The sequence below is a fragment of the Apodemus sylvaticus genome, chromosome 5, assembly GCF_947179515.1.
Source record: "Apodemus sylvaticus chromosome 5, mApoSyl1.1, whole genome shotgun sequence".
Classification (NCBI taxonomy): Eukaryota; Metazoa; Chordata; class Mammalia; order Rodentia; family Muridae; genus Apodemus; species Apodemus sylvaticus.
This window is the reverse complement of record NC_067476.1, coordinates 125,466,665-125,486,733: the sequence shown is the minus strand read 5'-3', so window position 1 is coordinate 125,486,733 and position 20,069 is coordinate 125,466,665. Positions and strand designations below refer to the sequence as shown.

Below are 20,069 nucleotides of genomic sequence, written 5' to 3'. Positions count from 1 at the left end.
ACCTGAACCACTGAAACTCCATTAGGCTTGGTAGTTAACTGCCTCCACAATGCCTCCTTAGTCTTTGGGTGACTGAGTGGAGAACAAGGCTCTGCCTCCTGGGAAGAAAGGTTTTAAAGCAAGCTAGCATGTATCATTAACACTCCCATGGCACTTTGTCACAGGATTTTCCCTGTCTACTTATATTAGTACAGAGAAGGCCTGCGATTGGACAAGGAAAATGGAGATGGAGCTAAGAGTTGCAGAGAGGTGCAGATAGATAGATAGATAGATAGATAGATAGATAGATAGAGAGAGAGAGAGAGAGATAGAGAGATGGAGAGGGAGAGAGGGGGGGGGACGTCAAGATGGAGACAGATGGACAGGAAGAAGATCCTGATCCTGTGTGGTTTTAACAGCCACAAGTAGCTATGTTTTCACAAAGTCAGAAATATTGGGATAAAGCTTTTATCATTATCAATTGGTTCTGATATTGTTGTATTGGCATCTTGTAAATTGTGATATTATTGATGTAAAAATCTGATTGGCTAATTAAACTTTAAGAGTCATAATTCTACTGGGTAATTAGGTGTTGAGATGGCTGATCTTGGGGGTGCATGGGGCATTGTGTGGTAGCAAGAGGAATTCATCCCCCCTCCCACCCCATTGGAGAGATGACCCATCATGAGCCCTGTGGCCTCGTGGGGCCAGAGAATTGGCAGGTGGAGAGACTGAGAGAGTGAGAATACCCAGCAGGAGTCCTGTGGCTCACTGGTTGCTGGCACTAGGGTGGGAATGTGCAGGTTGATTTTTTATTATTACTTCCCACAAGAGCACTTTGATACAGGACCTGGTAGAAAGTGTCTGCCATAGCTCAAAGCCTGATAGCCCATTAGGCAGAGACATATATGCTTCAGGAAAAGATTCCACTTTGGATACAGCTTTGGCAGTCTATAGCACAAATGCTTTCTTTCTGTGGCTATGAAAATCTCAGTAGCTACAAGCCTTGTATGTGACCCAGCCTAGTGCCAGCCTTGATAGCCAAGGGACTGTCTCTACTATTTATCTCAAATCTCAAGTAATGCAGCTTTAACAAGCCAGTTAACAGAGCTCCAGCATTGTCCTGGCACCAGGAATAGACTGCAGCCTGTGCTTTGGCCAATACCAACTGAAATGTTGTTCCTTGAGGTACCTGACTGTGCAGATCCTTGTTACCATGAGATAAAGGCACATCACAGCTTAGCATCAGTAAGGACTACTGTGATCAACATCATCTCAATTTTGTTTGCTATAAGACCAAATTGCTGAGGGTACTAACTGATAGGTTTTTAGCAGCCCAGGGCCAAATTCCTGGATGAAACCTAACACTGAGGAAATGTTAATGGTTTCCACTCCCGGGCTTGGCTACCAACAACTTCTGGAAGATATTCAGGATAAGGTAAAGACATGGGGTGCTAGACTTCTAAAATACAGCTCAGCCTGGTCACAGCAATCTATTGCCACAATACCACTTCACCAATAAGCAATCATATTAGTGTGTGCCTTGGACCTACCCCAATATTGTGCTACTATTGGCAGCATTACTGGCCACAAATGTGACATTGGAGCTAAAGGCTAGACTATCAACAGTGAATTTCTTCTGAAGTCAGTCTGAGCACTGCCCTGGAACCTCACAACAAGCTGTAACTGTGGATAACAGAGACAGGCTTATGGGGACAGACACGGTTTTATTATGAGCAATAAAATTGAGAGTGTATTTAGACAGATTTTGGCTGAAACAATACATTCTCCCCATAGACCTTGACCTGGGAGCTACCCAGTACTGAAATACAGGATGGAGGAAATATCAGAACATATGCAGCCTGCTTCACATTTTTGGGAAGATGGGCACTGACAAAGCTGGGCAGGAGCTTACTGGTTGATACTGAAATGGACTGACACACTAACAATATCAAGTATTTTGAGTCCTGCCCAAAATAGATGTCTAAAACTGACTAAGTAGGTACCAGTGCAGGAGAACTCTCTGGAAATGTAAACACTTGTTTTAAGAAAAGACCTTTAATGAGACAGAAGAAAACAGAAATGCTACAAAGACAAAAGAAATTTAAAAAAAAAATCACCCCCCAAATCTGAGCTAAAAAATATGCTTAGTTGGGGCTGGAGAGATAGTTCAGCAGTTAAGATCATTGACTGTTCTTCTAGAAGTCCTGAGTTCAATTCCAAACAACCACTTGGTGACTCACAACAATCTGTAATGGGATCCGTTGCCCTTTTTTGGAATGTCTAAAGACAGCTATAGTGTACTCATATATAAAATCTTTAGAAAAAAATATGTTTAGTAAATCACAATAGAAGGCACCAGGAGATTAGTCAAGGAGAACCATTAGTGAGCTAGAACTCCTGTTTCCATGAGATGCAGAACAGAAAATGAGGAGGCAAATACTATCTTTGGAATACTATTAGGAAAAGAACAAATATTTGGTAATTGGAGTCCAAGAATGGCTTAGCAAAACCAAAAGAGTAGAAATTATTCAACCATAGGATTCTTTCCTCATGAACAATACAAACATCCAGATATAGCAAGGCCCAGACTCAACAATCAAATTTAATACAGTTTACCTTCCCAATGTGTGTTATGATTTAAGGTAACTGATAAAGAGATTCTCAAAGCTATAAGAGAAAAGAAGTAAATAAAGCTTACAGATGCCCCAAGTCATCTAGAAGCAGGTTGCTCAGCATATCATACAGGCCAGGCGGAAGTGGCATATGATCTCTATAGAACTGATGGGAAGAGATACTACATCTAGCAAAGGTCCACATTAGTAATCAAAGATTGACAGAAGTGTCACAAAAGCCAAGAAAGTATGTGAGACAGCTCTACAAAAATGCAAAGGGACCTTTCAGACTGAAAGAGTTATCAAGTAAGAAGGATAGGTATCTGTAAACTATATGCACTAATTTACAAGTAAATCAAACTGGCTAGCTATGGAAACATGGCAGATAAGAGTACTTTTACAAAGAAGACTCAAAAAGCTAATAATGATCACCAGACCAATAGACTGAGAAATAACCAATAACCAAGACAGAGAATTAGATTTTTAAAAGCTCAAAACTACTCTTGCTTATCCCACTTCTCCTATTTTTCAAAACAGTGTCTTATGTAGCTCAGAGTGGACTGAACTTATTATGTCACTGAGGGTGACTTTGAATTCTTCATCATCTTTGCCTCTGCTTCTAAAGAGTTGAGATTATAAGTGTTTGTCACCATACTTATCCAATTCTCTTAGGAGTATATTTTCACTCTTTTGTTTCTGTTCTCCATGGTATTATTTCAAATGGTCTTTATGTGTTGTACCAAGTGTGATGAAAATAATTGCAAAGCAAATAAAACATAAGATGAAGAATGGAAGTAGAAGAAGACTAGGAATGGTTTACATAAGGGCTGAATTAAGAGTTTACCCATCAATAATTATTTTGGATATAAATGAATTAATTTTTCAACTAAGCATCATAGTTATTGATTGGGATAAAACCTATAGCTAAACCACATAATGGCTTGACAAAGCTCACTTTACAATTCAAGGCATGTGTAGACTGAGGACAAAGAGATGGAGTGAACTATTCCATACTAAGGAAATCCAAAAGGAATCAGGAATAACCGTACATTCATCTAAATCAAATATCCCAACCAAACAAGACGGTTAAATTGCATCCTAGACCTGGAAATCCAGCAGTCATTCACAAAATGCTCCATTTGCTAAAGGCACACAGAACATTCTTCAGGACATAAGTCATACAGAAAAGCCCAACATATTTTTTGGGATGTAAATTATATTGTTATCAATCTGTGGATGTAGGAATAAAATTGGTCACTGAAATACACTAAAACAAATAAAAATACAGATGACATATTAAAACCTAACAGATGCAATGGCCATACCATTAAAAGGGAAGTTTGTAGGAATTGATTCAATTATAAGAGGAAATTGGAAATATTGCAAAAAACCTATCCATGAATATCAAGGATCTAGAAAACATCAAACCAAACCAACACTAATTAAAAGATAATCAAACAATGCAAACATTAAAAACTTCTTAGAAGGATAAAATAATGAACCTTCAGCTAACTTAAGGAAAGATAATAATAAAATCAGATTTAAAGGGAGACAATATAACTGATAAACACAAAAGATCATGACCGGTTATATAACAACTGTATGTCAAACACCTACACATTCTCAAGACTGAGTCATAAAGAAATAGAAAAGATCAATAACAAGAAGAGAGATTGGATCAATAAAAAAATTTCTGTACTACCCACTTAGTGTTACTGATGTCAATAGTTCTGAGTTCTGTTCAGTGAAAGCAACATTTAAAGGACTCCTATCACTGCATAGAAGTTATTCCAAAAAATAAGAGAAAATTCTTCCAAACTCAATTCATGAAGCTGACATTACTTTCATTAAACAGCCTTGTGATCCTCTTTTTCTTCCTCTTCTTCCTCCTTACTATATATAGAGTGAAAGGGAAGGACAGGGGAGAGAGAGAGAGAGAGAGAGAGAGAGAGAGAGAGAGAGAGAGAGAGAGAGAGAAACACTACAGATCAATTGCCTCAATAAACACAAATATAAAATTATAAACAAAACCTGGAAACCAAATCCAAGTACACAGTAAAACCATTCTATACTCAGATAAGTGTGATTCATCCCAGGGAGGAAATGATGGTTCAATGTATGCAAATGAGACCCATTAATTCTGTCAATCAATGCCAATAAGGCATCTGATAAAAAAGCTGTTTCATGATTAAAATGCTGGACAAACTGTATAAACACAACATATAAACATCAATGACAATAGTTCAACTGACAAGCTTTCTGCCTGATATGTGAAATAACAGTCTCTCCACTTTCATTTGACAGAGCTCTGCAAATTGTCTAGGGTCCTCAGGCAAAAAGTAGAATAAAGGGCACTGAAAGTGAAATGTTGTCTATGTTTATACATGATTCAATTTTATTTATATTGCTATAAGCCCATAGTGACTTGCCTTTAGAAGTAAAAAAATTAATCCCATCTCTGAGGAAACTTAACTACAAAGCACTGACAAAAGAAACTAAGGAGAACACACACAAAAAAAAAGTTAAAAAAAGATTTGCTCTAACCCCACGTAATCCATAGCAAAAGCATAATGATACTGTTCACCCAGTTGGAAAAAATAATTTTATGTGTAGCTACAAAAATCTCCAAAAGCCAAAATGATCCTGAGCAAAAGAACAAGAAAGATTTTAAACATATTTCAAAACTGAAATGATCAAACTGTCAGGTTTGGACTTTTAACCAGACATGTGAGTTACTAGAGAGCCTTGAAGGTACTACGAACATGTGCTAGACAAAGGATAGTCTTTTCACGGGGTGCTGCAGAAGTATTGGATGGCTACAGGCAGAAGAGTAAAACTAGACTCTGTCTTAGCAGCTATACCAATCAACTACAGGAAGATTAAAAACTCATAGAAGACATGAAACTATGTGAAGAAAACAGATGAAATACCTCAGGACTTTGGCAAGGGCAAGGATTTTTGGAACAGACTTCAAAAAAGCACAAGAAACAAAAACAAAAGTAAACAATGGAATTTCATCAAATTGGAAGGCTCTTGTGCAGAAAAAAAATTGATGGGTAAAGAGACTTTGGTGGTTTAAAAGTGCTTGACCAGGGAGTGGAATTGTTAGGAGGTGTGACCTTGTTGGAGTGGGTGTGGTCATGTTGGAGGAAGTATGTCACTGTGGGTATGGGCTTTGAGACCCTCCTCCTAGCTGCCTATAAGTCAGTCTTCTGGCAGGCCTCCAGATCAAGATGTAGAACTCTCATCTTCTCCTACACCATACCTGCCTGGATAATGCCATGTTCCAACCTTAATAATAGACCGCTGAACTTGTAAGCCAGTCCTAATAAAATGTTGTCCTTACAAGAGTTGCCTTGGTCATGGTATCTGTTCCCAGCAATAAAATCCTAACTAAGACAGACATCATACCAAATGGGAAACAATTTCAGTAAGTCATATCATTGAAAAAGGGTTAATATCCAGAATGGAAGGAACTACAGAAACATTAGCAAGGGAACATGTGACCTACTTCATACAGGAGTAAAAAATCTAAGCAAACATTTCTCGAAAATGACTGACAGGAATATTGAAGTACAAATTACAAATTGCACAAGGATATCATTTCCTTGCAGTAGAAATTGTAATTATCAAAATAGTGGAAATGATAAAGGTTGGCAAAGGTTTGGAGAAGCCCTGAAAACTGTTAGTACATGTGGGAGACCAAACTGTGGAAAACCAGACTTTCAACAGATCCCACCTTGAGAATCCACTGACCCTTTGTCAGGAGCCGAACCAACCCCTCCTTCACACAAGGCTGATCTTGAGAATCAACTGGCCCTTATCTTGGCTGAACACTTGGGGTTATCTAGGCGGAACCAGCATTCCAGAAAAACTGCTAGATGTTTCAAGCCTGCAGTCAGCATCCGCCCCTGATGACCTTCCCTCTTTCTGTGCCTTTAGCATCCCCCCTCAGCCCCTCCCTACTTCTTCTCACTGTGTGTTTATAACCAGGCTTTCGGCCACTCATTAAACAGACCTTGACAAGACAACACTTTGCTTGGTCTCACTTCCCTTTCTCGCCCGTTTCTCTTTCAGGCTTGGTACTCCTCAGAGCCCCCTCCCAACCCCCCACCCTCTAATAACTAGGTCCCATTATGAATTGAAAATAGTATAGTCATTACAGAAAACAGCATGGAAGTTTTATGGGAAACAAGCCTACCATATGGTCTGATATCCCAATTACTGAGCATCTTTCTGAAGGAAACAAAACCAGTGTGTTGAAAGACTTCTTTACAATATAATATCCACAAAATAAGAATAAATATTAAGGGATTTATAGGTAAATAAAGGAAATGTGGCACATATATGTACTGGAATACTAGTTGCCATTACAGGAATGAATCCTGTCAATTGTGACATGTGTGGAACTAGAGATTATATTAAAAGAAATAGACTGGATACAGAAAGGCAAGAGATTAATCATCTCGCAGAAATTGAGTGGAAGGCAGTAGGCACCAGAAATCAGACACACTGAGAGGGACTTGGCGATGGCTTCTGCATTGCAGTTAGGTAAGATTGAGAAGTTGTGTAGGCTTGCATAGGAGGGTGTCTGCAGATGAGAAGGGTAGATTTGCATTTCAAAGAGCTAAAGGGAATTTGAGTTTTGCCTTGAAGAAATGAATAATGTTGAAGATAAATATTCTTAACTTGACTTAGACATTATAACATGTGTCTGTCTATAGGACCATAGCCTAGTCAACTACATGTAAGGGTAACTTAATAATGTATCACCCAATGTAAATAGACATATATCAATGTATATAATTTATGGCCTATGGATTCTAGTTTTCTTAGCTGTGAGATCTACTGTTGCTGAGTGGACTAGCAATTTTCCTCTGGAATTTCTCTTCCATTCCCAGGCCCCAGGCAACCAGAGTTACTGTCTCTTCTCTTATCTAATATACATTCACTGAGCTGCCAAACTCTGACCCCTGCCTTCAAAAGTCTACAGAAAGCATTTCTCTTATTTTGTGGGCAGCTGCTGCCTCCTTACCCCAGCTTCTCTTGCATGGAGTGCTGGGTGTTATTAGAGGGTTTTTAACCTAAATCTGTCTCTGCATATCTCTCTAATCAAACTGGAAAGAACCTTTAATATTTAAAGCACAGACCTCAGTGGCCCAGTAGAATCCTGCCTGATGAAACAGGTATTATTCTGATGTAAATAATGGCATTTCTGAGAATGTTCTTAGCATAGGCTATAGGAGAGGGAATGTTAATGAGTTCATGGTGCTGGGATCTTTATTAGATTCTGATTTGGAGGGCGTCTACTTAAGTAGGTTTATTTTTGAAGTGCTCTGAAAGAGTCATTGTGTTTCTGGGGAAAGCCTCAGAGGCTAGCTAGCAGTTGAGGATATGAAAAGAATCTTAACCCAAGCTCAATGGTGAGCTCCAGGAATGCTGGGGCAACAGGGTTAAGGCAGGCCAGGTAGACTGCAATCTGATCTTGGAATGACTCACCATGACCTCTATAGGGTAAGGAATGTTTAAGCCATGTGTGCTATCTTAAAACATAATTTGTGTGCACACACATATGAGTGTGTGTGTGTGTGTGTTTTAAAGGCTTCCATTGTCATGATTTCCTAGGTAGAATTTGGCATTTGAAATTTACTTCATTCTAACCAAATACGTTGATCCCAAGATCAAATCATCTCCTTCATCCTAAATTGCATATGTACAAAATACCACAGAATCACAGTTGAGCACAGACATCTCAGACTCACCATCAGGACCTGAAGTGTTTTCTGCCTCACTGGAACTTTCTGCAAACACAGCAGGTGCATCCTCGCCTTGAGCTGAAGGAAGGAAAGCAGAGGCCTGATTAGAGAGAATCAGCTCAGCCCTGCTGCCAATCTGCTCTCACCCTCTACTGCCCTCTCAAAGTTCAAAATGCTCTAGGGATTTAACTTCTTTTTGCAGAGTGGATTACAGGAGGAAGTCATGGGTTGAGGTGCTTGAATATCCCAGAGCTGTCTTCGAGTTCTCTTTAATTTGTGAGGTAATCACATGTGCAGTTTCTCAAAATAGAAGTGTAGTAGGATAATAGAAAGAATGTGCTCTAATCAACACAAAGTACTGTTTAAATTAGGGATGGAGTGAGGGAGCAGGAGGGAGAGGGAGGAGAAGGAGGGAAGGGGAGGGAGAGAGGGTGTACTGGCTAGTTTCGTGTGTCAACTTGGCACAGGCTGGAGTTATCACAGAGAAAGGAGTTTCAGTTGGGGAAGTGCCTCCATGAGATCCAGCTGTGGGGCATTTTCTCAATTAGTGATTAGGTGGGGAGGGCCCCTTGTGGGTGGTACCACCTTTGGGCTGGTGCTCTTGGGTTCTATAAGAGAGCAAGATGAGCAAGCCAGGGGAAGCAAGCCAGTAAGAAACATCCCTCCATGGCCTCTGCATCAGCTCCTGCTTCCTGACCTGCTTGAGTTCCAGTCCTGACTTCCTTTAGTGATGAACTGCAAAGGTGGAAGTGGAAGCTCAATAAACCCTTTCCTCCCCAACTTGCTTCTTGGTCATGTTTGTGCAGGAATAGAAACCCTGACTAAGACAGAGGGAGAGAGACATAGCAAAGAGGAAGGAAGGGAGAGAAAAGGAGAAAAATAGAGGTGGGGAAAGGGGAGGAGAAGAGACAGGAGATGGAAGGAGGGAGGGAAGGTGGAGGGAGGGGGAGGGAGAGAGAGAGAAGGAGAGGGAGAGGGAGAGGGAGAGGGAGAGGGAGAGGGAGAGGGAGAGGGAGAGGGAGAGGGAGAGGGAGAGGGAGAGGGAGAGGGAGAGGGAGAGGGAGAGGGAGAGGGAGAGGGAGAGGGAGAGGGAGAGGGAGAGGGAGAGGGAGAAGACTTTAAACAGCATGAAGGAAAAAAGCCTGAACTGCCTTAGGCATGCCTTAAGATGAAAGTTCCCTTTTCCTCACAGGGCAAGTTTTCCTTGTTAAACTCTGGATGTGCAACAAGGCTGGCTCTCTAGACCTTCTAAGGTACTGCCATGGTGGGATTCTGAGTGTCTACCCTGCTGCTGGCTTGGGTTGTGACCTGTTTTCTATATGACCCTCAGAAAGAAGAGCATCAATTCACAGTGGTTCAAGTTATAACCTCCCCCAACCCAAATAAAACAAAAACTAAAAAATCACCACCCTGACCTTGAAGGTACAAACATAAGTGGAAGTGGGTCTGTGTAGGCCTGACTGTCCTAGAACTCACTCAGTAGAGCAGGCTGGCTTCCAACTCAGTGGTCCCCTGCCTAGTACTTAGATTAAAGGTGCTAGCCACCATACAACATCCTTAACTCTCCCAGGGAGAGGGTTGTTCACATTTCCAGATATTCAGAAGGACAATCAACCTCTCAAAGCTTAAATACCTGGTATGTTTTTCCAACATGAATAACAAGGGCATTTATAAATAAGATAAAAATGCTACAAATACAAATATGTGAAGTTTTTATTTCTGTACATTTTAAAGAGAAGGTGAAATTATACAGGAAGACATCCTGGGGGGGGGGGGGAATGTGTTAAATGCATTGTGCCAAGTGGGGATGAGGCAAGAGCTCCCGTACATAATCTTTTCTGAGGGAGACTTTTTGCTGGTACTGTCTGTGCTCCCAGCAGACATTTACTGATGCTGACAGTAAAGAAATATGACTTAGACATGACTGAGCACTTAGCCTTGGTGGTCAGAACTTGAAGATACAAACATAAGTGGAAGTGGGCGAAGAGGAAGAAAGTCATCTTAAGATTTGCAGTATGAGTTAAGGCTCATTTAACTAAAAATGCTGAACAGACTTTTATATTGGTGGTTTAAGACAGGGAGTGTGAAGTAGACAGAGGAATTGGGGAGATATTATTCTTCGGTAAAACTGATAGTTCAAGATTAGATGAGCCGGCACAAGGAGAAGGATAACACAGGAAGAAAATTCTTCAAGAACAGTCCTATAGTACTGCTTGAGTTCTCCTAGTAATGTCTGAGGATGAGATTGGAACACAGGAAATAGACCTTAACAGCCAGCTGGACCTGTCAGCATAATATCATACTCTTAATTCTGAAATTTCCAGAACGTTTAGCACTTGGAATTTGCTCATTAGCAATCTACTTACACTTCAGTGCAGAAGAAACCAGTGGTGAACCCCTCAAGGGTGGAAGCATGAGTGATTTTCCATGTATGACAGAAAGCAAAGCATAAGTGATGAAAAATAGAAATATTTAACTTGATAAACAGAAAAAGCTTTGGGGTGGAGCTTACAAGTATTTTGCAAGAGATAAAATACTTGGATTTTTGTATCATAGGCAGTTAATAGTATTAAAAGATGTAAACAACTTCTAAAAATAGAAATATAGGCCACTAATCCAATAGAAAAAATTGCAAGAGATGTGAGAGTTCATTAAGAAATAATGTCCTACATTCTAGTGAAAAGATGATTCAATTTTATAATTATGAGAGAAATGCAAATGAAGATGATGATGAGACAGGGTTACTGCCTGACTTGGCAGATGCAGACTAACCCTCTACCAAGAATCTCTAGAAGCACCAGGCAGATTGCTGACAGGAATTATTTTAAGGAACCAGTGAGCTAAGAATGCAGCACAGACTCTATGAGGAACAGAGCAGAGGGCTGATATTCTAGCACCAATGATTGAATGAGCACTCCAAGTGTTCTTAAGGGTTGATGAAAGGCAAAATGTGAGTGGTTGGGGCTCACCAAGGAAGAAAGATCCTGCTAAGTGCCTCATGTTTTCTGTAGTTCTAAGACAGATCAACTTTTAATACAAACAAAGTCCAGGGCTGGGAGGATAGCTAAATGGAACACTTGCCTAAAATGTGTAAGTGGATAGGTTCAATTCTCAGCATATACACACACACAGACATACACAGACAAACACACACACATACACAGACATATACAGACAAACACACACACACACACTTTTAATAAATAACACCTCCTTTCTTGGTTTACCTTGGGTTACATTTTTTCTATTATGTTCTACTTGTTGGAAGCAAAAATAAATCTTCTCTGGAGGAAGATAAAACCACTCAGAATCTCAAATTCTCCACAAAGTTTTTAAGCACAATATTCACCCTACAACCAAAAATTACCCTTCAGTGCAAGACTGGCATAGCAGGTCACTGAAAACCAGAATTAAAACAAGGGGTCATAGGCAAAATGGGAATGAGCTATGTATGTTTCAAACTTGGGTGCTGATTTTCTCTACAGTGACTGTCCAATGCTGATCTGGCTAGAAGCCCCGGGAGTACAGGAGTGGCAGAGCAGCTGGTACAGTGTCCTTCTGGGCTCCATCTGTACCCAGGAGCTGGGATGCTCCACAGCCCTCTGTACCAGGGGAGAGCTGGTCTGCTAGGGGTCCTAAGACAGGTTTGCAGGTCCATAGGAGGGACAAGCTGCAGGCATAGACAGCTAGACCAGCTAACACCAGAGATAACCAGATGTCAAAAGGCAATGCAAGATCATTACCAACAGAAATCAAGGCAACAGGGCACCATCTGAATCCAGTTATTAGCAAGTCCTAGATACCCTAATACACCAGAAAAGCAAGATTTGGATTTAAAATCACAGCTCATGATGCTGATATAGGAATTCAAGAAGGACATAAATAACTCCCTTGAAGAAATACAGGAGAACACAAGTAAACAAACAGAAGCCCTTAAAGAGGAAACACAAAAGTCCCTTAAAGAATTACAGGAAAACACAACCAAACAGGTGAAGGAATTGAACAAAACCATCCAGGATCTAAAAATGGAAGTAGAAACAATAAAGAAATCACAAAGGGAAACAACAACTCCTAGAAAACCTAGGAAAGAAATCAGGAGTCATAGATGCAAGCATCACCAACAGAATACAAGAGATAGAAGGAAGAATCTCAGGTACAGAAGATAATATAGAAAACAGTCAAAGAAAATGCAAAATGCAAAAACCTCTAAACCCAAAACATCCAGGAAATCCAGGACACAATGAGAAAAGCAAATTTAAGGATTATAGGTATAAAAGAGAGCAAAGATGTCCAGCTTAAAGGGGCAGTAAATGTCTTCAACAAAATTGTAGAAGAAAACTTAATTAACCCAAAGAAAGAGATGCATATGAGCATACAAGAAGCCTACAGAACTCCAAATAGATTGGACCAGAAAATAAATTTCTCCCATCACATAATAGTCAAAACAACAAATGCACAAAACGAAGAAAGAATATTAAAGGCAGTAAAGGAAAAATGTCAAGTAACATATAAAGGCAGACCTGGTGTATCAGAAGTACACCAGACTTCTCACCTGAGACTCTGAAAGCCAGAAGATCCTGGGCAGATGTCATACAGGCCATAAGAGAACACAAATGCCAATCCAGGCTACTATACCCAGCAAAACTCTCAATTACCATAGGTGGAGAAACCAAGGTATTCCATGACAAAAACAAATTTACACAATATTTTTCCACAAATCCAGCTCTTCAAAGATTAACAAACTAAAAAGAAGACAGCCACATAAACATAACTTCACATCTAATAACAAAAATAACAGGAAGCAACAATCACTTCTCATTAATATCTCTTAATATCAATGCAGTCAATTCCTCAACAAAAAGACATAAACTAACAGACTGGATATGGAAACAGGACTCAACATTTTACTGCATGCAAGAAACCCACCTCAGGCAAAAAAACAGATACTACCTCAGAGTAAAAGGCTGGAAAACAATTTTCCAAGCAAATGGTCCCAGCCCAAGGCGAACATCACTCGGGCCTAAGCCTGTCAGGCTTTTACCTGGACTCAGGGCCTGGGCAGCTTGGCTTGTGCACCAACCCAAATGGGGGATCTTCTGCCCTGCAGGGGATCAGCACTCAGAAAATGTCCCGGCAGCATCTGCCATCATCACCCCCTAAAGGAGCAAACAGGCAACACCAGGTTCATAGAGATAAGTTGGGGCAGGTCACACTAGGGCTCCAAGAGTACCCAAGAGAAGGGCAGCACATCAGCAATCTATGCAAGGGGAAACCCATCCAGAGGTGCTGAAATAGCCTTACAGGCTCACGGGAGGTTCCAACACTAGTCAGTGACAACAAGGCCAACTAATGCCAGAGATAACAAGATGGCAAAAGGCAAACATAGGAACATTACTAACAGAAATCTAGGCAAATGGCAATGTTTGAACCCAATTCTCCAACAACAGCAAGTCCTGGATACCCCAACACACCAGAAAAACAAAATTTGGATTTAAAATCACTGGTCATGATGCTGCTAGAGGGACACAAAAAGGACATAAATAAATCTCTTAAAGAAATACAGGGGAACATGAATAAGTTAGAAGCCCTTACAATGGAAACACAAAAATCACTTAAAGAAATTCAGGAGAATATGGGTCAACAGATAGAAGCCAATAAAGAGGAAACACAAAAATTACTTAAAGAAATGCAGGGGAAATTGAGTCAACAGGCTAAATCATGAAAGAGGAAACACAAAAAAAAATCTCTTAAAGAATTAAAGGAAAGCACAAACAAACAAATGAAGGAACTGAGCAAAACCATCCTGGATCTAAAAACAGAAGTAGAAACAACTAAGAAATCACAAAGGGAGACAACTTTGGAGACAGAAAACCTTAGGAAGAAATCAGGGGCCATAGATGCAAATATCAACAACAGAATACAAGAGATGGAAGAAAGAATCTCAGATGCTGAAGATACCATAGAAACTATTGACTCAACAGCCAAAGAAAATGCAAAATGCAAAAAGCTTGTAACCCAAAACATCCAGGAAATCCAGGACACAATGAGAAGACCAAACCTAAGGATTATAGGTATAGATGAGAGTGAAGATTTACAACTTAAAGGGCCAGCAAATATCTTCAATAAAGGCTGAGAAAAAAATTAGGGAAATGACACCCTTTACAATAGCCACAAACAGCATAAAGTACCTTGGTGTGACTCTGACCAAACAGGTGAAAGATCTGTATGACAAGAACTTCAAGTCTCTGAAGAAGGAAATGGAAGAAGACCTCAGAAAATGGAAAAATCTGCCATGCTCGTAGATTGCCAGGATTAATATAATTAAAATGGCCATCTTGCCAAAAGCAATATACAACATACAATATACAATATACAAGATTCAACGCAATACCCATCAAAATCCCAACTCAGTTTTTCATAGAGTTAGAAAGAGCAATTCTCAAATTCATCTGGAATAACAAAAACCCAGGATAGCTAAAACTATTCTCAACAACAAAAGAAATTCTAGGGGAATAAGTATCCCAGACCTCAAGCAATACTACAGAGCCATAGTGTTAAAAACTGCATGGTATTGGTACAGTGACAGGCAAGTGGACCAATGGAATAGGATTGAAGATCCAGAAATGAACCCACACACCTATGGTCACTTGATCTTTGACAAAGGAGCTGAAAACATCCAGTGGAAAAAAGATAGCCTTTTCAACAAATGGTGCTGGTTCAACTGGAGGTCAGCATGCAGAAGAATGAAAATTGATCCATCCTTATCTCCTTGTACTAAGCTCAACTTCAAGTGGATCAAGGACCTCCACATAAAGCCAGACACACTGGAACTAATAGAAAAGAAACTGGGGAAGACCCTTGAGGACATCGGTACAGGGGGGAAGTTCCTGAACAGAACACCAATAGCTTATGCTGTAAGATCAAGAATTGACAAATGGGACTTCATAAAATTACGAAGTTTCTGTAAGACAAAGGACACCATCAAAAGACAAATTGGCAACCAACAAATTGGGAAAAGATCTTCACCAACCCTTTCTCTGACAGAGGGTTAATATCCAATATATATAAAGAACTCAAGAAGTTAGACCCCAGAAAACCAAATAACCCTATTAAAAATGGGGTACAGAGTTAAACAAAGAATTTTCACCTGAAGAACTTTGGATGGCTCAGAAGCATCTTAAAATGCTCAACTTCATTAGTCATTAGGGAAATGCAAATCAAAACAACCCTGAGATTTCACCTCACAGCAGTCAAAATGGCTAAGATTAAAAACTCAGGAGACAGCAGGTGTTGGCAAGGATGTGGAGAAAGAGGAACACTCCTCCACTGCTGGTGGGGTTGCAAATTGGTACAACCACTCTGGAAATCAATCTGGCAGTTCCTCAGAAAACTGGGCACGTCACTTCCGGAGGACCCTGCTATGCCACTCCCAGAGGATTCCCCAGCATGTAATAAGGATACATGCTCCACTATGCTCATAGCAGCCTTATTTATAATAGCCAGAAGCTGGAAAGAACCCAGATGTCCCTCAACGGAGGAATGGATACAAAAAATGTGGCCATTAGAAACAATGAATTCATGAAATTTTTAGACAAATGGATGGCGCTGGAGAACATCATAGTAAGTGAGGTAACCCAGTCTCAAAAGAGTGCATGGTATGCACTCACTGATAAGCAGATATTTTCCTAGAAACTTGGAATACCCAAGATATAATCCACATATCAAATGATGTCCAAGAAGAACGGAGGAGTGGCCCCTGGTTCTGGAAAGGCTCAGTGCAGCAGTATAGGGCAATACCAGAACAGGGAAGTGGATAGGGGTGGATGGGGGAACAGGGGGAGGGAAGAGGGCTTATAGGACTTTCAGGGAGTGGAGAGACATGAAAGGGGAAATCATTTGAAATGTAAATAAAAAATATCGAATAAAAAAAATAAAAACATTACTAAATTTTTTTAAAAGGAAACAAAACTAAAAAAAAAAAAAAGTAGAAGAAGAAAAGAAAAAAAATACCTTCTTCTCTGCACCTCATGGAACCTTGTCCAAAACTGACCATATAATCAGTCATGAAACAGACCTCAACAGATACAAGAAGATTGAAATAATCCCATGTATCCTATTAGAACACCACAGACTAAGGCTGGTCTTCAAGAACAACAAAAACAACAAAAAGCCCATGTACACATGGAAACTGAACAACATTATATTCAATGATAACTTGTTTAAGGAAGAAATAAAAAAAGAAATTTAAGACATTTTATAATTTAATGAAAATGAAGGTATAACATACCCAAATTTATGAGACACAATGAAAGCAGTGCTAAGAGGAAAACTTGTAGCTCTGAGGGTCTCCAAAATGAATCTGGAAAGAGCAAACACTAGCAGATTAACAGTACATCTGAAGGCTCTAGAACAAAAGGAAGCAAATTCACCCAAGAGGAGTAGATTGCAGGAAATAATCAAACTCAAGGCTGAAAGCAACCAAGTAAAAGCAAAAAGAACTATACAAAGAATCAACCAGGGCTAGAGAGATGGCTCAGTGATTAAAAGCACTGATTGCTCTTCCAAAGGTCCCGAGTTCAAATCCCACCAACCACATGGTGGTTCATAACCATCTGTGATAAGATCTGATGCTCTCTTCTGAAGTGTCTGAGGATTTACATATAATAAATAAATCAATCTTATTTTTAAATAATCAACTAAACCAGGAGCTGGTTCTTTGCCGAAACCAATATGATAGATAAACCCTTAGCCAAACAAACTAGAGGGCCCAAAGACAGTATCTAAATCAACAAAATCAGAAATGAAAAGGAAGACATAAAAACAGATACTGAGGAAATCCAAAAAAAAAAAAAACATCAGATCCTAGTACAAAGGCCTAAACTCAATAAAACTGGAAAGTCTAGATGAAATGAACAATTTTCTAGACAGATACCAGGTACGAAAGTTAAATCACAACCAGATAAACAATATGAACAATCCCACAACCACTAAAGAAATAGAAACAACCATTAATAGTATCAACCAAAACAAAAACAAAAACAAAAACAGGACCATATAGGTTTAATGCATAGTTCTATCAAACCTACAAAGATGACATAAGATCAATACTCTGCAAATTATTCCTCAAAATATAAACAGAAGGAACACTAACCAATTCATTCTATGAAGCCACAATTACTCTGATTCCTAAACCAAACAAAGACCTAACAAAAAGAGAACTTTAGACCAATTTCCATTATGAATATTGATGCAAAAATACTCAATAAAATTCTTGCCAACTGAATCCAAGGATACATTAAAAGGATCATCCACCACAATCAAGTAGGCTTCATCCCAGGGATACAGGGATAGTTCAATATATGGAAATCCATCAATGTAATCCACTATATATACAAACAAAGAAAAAAATGATTATTTCATTAGATGCTGAGAAAGCATTTGACAAAATCCAACACTTCTTCATAATAAAAGTCTTGGAAAGATCAGGAATTCAAGGCCCATACCTAAACATAGTAAAAGCAATATACAGCAAACCAGTAGCCAACATCAAACTAAAGGGAGAGAAACTTGAAGAAATCCCACTGAAATCAGGGACTAGACAAGGTTGTCTACTCTCTCCCTATCTGTTCAATATAGTACTTGAAGTCCTAACCAGAGCAATTAGACAACAAAAGGTGGTCAAAGGGATACAAATTGGAAAGGAAGAGTTCAAAGTATCACTGCTTGCAGGTGAAATGATAGTATACTTAAGTGACCCCAAAAATTCCACCACAGAACTTCTAAACCTGATAAATAACTTCAGCAAAGTGGCTGGATATAAATTTAACTCAAACACATCAATAGCCTTCTTATACTCAAAGGCTAAAGAGGCTGAGAAAGAAATTAGAGAAACAATATCCTTACAATCGTCGCAAATAATATAAAATGTCCTGGTGTGACTCTAACCAAGCAAGTGAAAGATCTATATAACAAGAACTTCAAGTATCTGAAGAGAGAAATTGAAGATCTCAGAAAATGGAAAGATCTCCCATGCTCATGGATTGGCAGGGTTAATATAGTAAAAATGGCCATCTTTCCAAAAGCAATTTACAGATTCAATGCAATCCCCATCAAAATTCCAACTCAATTCTTCATAGCGTTAGAAAGAGCAATTCTCAAATTCATCTGGAATAACAAAAAGCCCAGGATAGCTAAAACTATTCTCAACAATAAAAGAACTTTTGGGAGGATCACCATCTCTGACCTCAATCTGTACTACAGAGCAATAGCGATAAAAACTGCATGGTACTGGTACAGTGACAGGCAGGTAGATCAATGGAATAGAATTGAAGACCCAGAAATGAACCAATACACCTATGGTCATTTGATCTTGCCAAAGGAGCTAAAACCATCCAGTTGAAAAAAGACAGCATTTTAAACAAATGGTGGTGGCTCAACTGGCAGTTAACATGTAGAAGGATGCAAATTGAAACATTCATATCTCCCTATACAAAGCTCAAGTGGATCAAGGACCTCCACATAAAACCAGATACACTGAATCTAAAAGAAGAGAATGTGGGGAAGATCCTGGAACACATGGGCACAGGAAAATTTCCTCAACAGAATACCAATAGCTTAGGCTCTAAGATCAAGAAGTGACAAATGGGACCTCATAAAATTGTAAAGCTTCTGTAAGGAAAAGACACTATCAATAGGACAAAAGGGCAACTAACAGATTTGGAAAGCATCTTTACTAATAGAGGGCTAATATCCAATATATTCAAAGAACTCAAAAAGTTAGACTCCAGAGATACAAATAACCCTATTAAAAATGGAACACGGGGCTAAACAATGAATTCTCAATTGGGGAATACCAGATGGCTAAGAAACACCTAAAGAAATGTTCAACATTCTTAATTATCAGGGAAATGCAAATCCAAGCAATCCTGAGATTCTACTTCACACCAGTCAGAATGGCTAAGATTATAAATTAAGGGGACAGCAGATGCTAGAGAGGATGTGGAAAAAGAGGAACACTCCTCCATTGCTGGTGGGATTGCAACCTGGTAAAACTACTCTGGAAATCAGTTTGTCAGTTCAGAGAATTGGATATAGTACTACCTGAGGACCCAGCTATACCACTCCTGGGCATATACCCAGAAGATGCTCCAACATGTAATAAAGACACATGCTCTACTATGTTTATAGCAGCCATATTTATAATAGCCAGAACCTGGAAAGAATCCAGATATCCCTCAACAGCAGAATGGATACAGAAAATGTGCTACATTTACACAATGAAATACTACTCAGCTATCAAAAACAATGAATTCATGAAATTCTTAGGCAAATGGATAGAGCTAGAAAATATCATTTTGAATGAGGTAACCCAATCACAAAAGAACACACATGGTATTCACTTGCTGATAAGTGGATATTAGCCCAAAAGCTTGGAATACCCAAGATACAATTCACAGATCATATGAAGCTCAAGATGAAGGAAGACCAAAATGTGGATACTTCTTATAAGGCTGGCTCACAATCAACCAATGGATTGAGCATAGGGTCCAGGATGGAGGAGCTAGAGAAAGGACCCAAGGAGCTGAAGAGATTTGTAACCCCATAGGTGGAAAAATAATATGTACCAACCAGTACTGCCAGAGCTCCCAGGGACTAAACCACCAACCAAAGAGTATACATGGAGGGACCCATGGCTCCAGCTACATATGTAGCAGAGGAT

General features: G+C 39.5%; 1 protein-coding gene across 11 annotated transcripts in view; it reads right to left on the bottom strand.

The window, feature by feature from the left end:
• The window catches only part of Macrod2 (mono-ADP ribosylhydrolase 2), a 2,114,706-nt gene that overhangs the window by 2,539 nt on the left and 2,092,098 nt on the right, over positions 1-20,069 (bottom strand). For 7 of the 11 annotated variants that reach the window (XM_052183754.1, XM_052183755.1, XM_052183756.1 and 4 more), the window contains one exon: positions 8,357-8,428. The exons of the other annotated variants lie outside the window; for them this stretch is intronic. In XM_052183754.1, the coding sequence (XP_052039714.1) occupies positions 8,357-8,428 (72 nt within the window). The remainder of the gene's footprint in view (positions 1-8,356; positions 8,429-20,069) is intronic. 11 annotated transcript variants of the gene reach the window in all.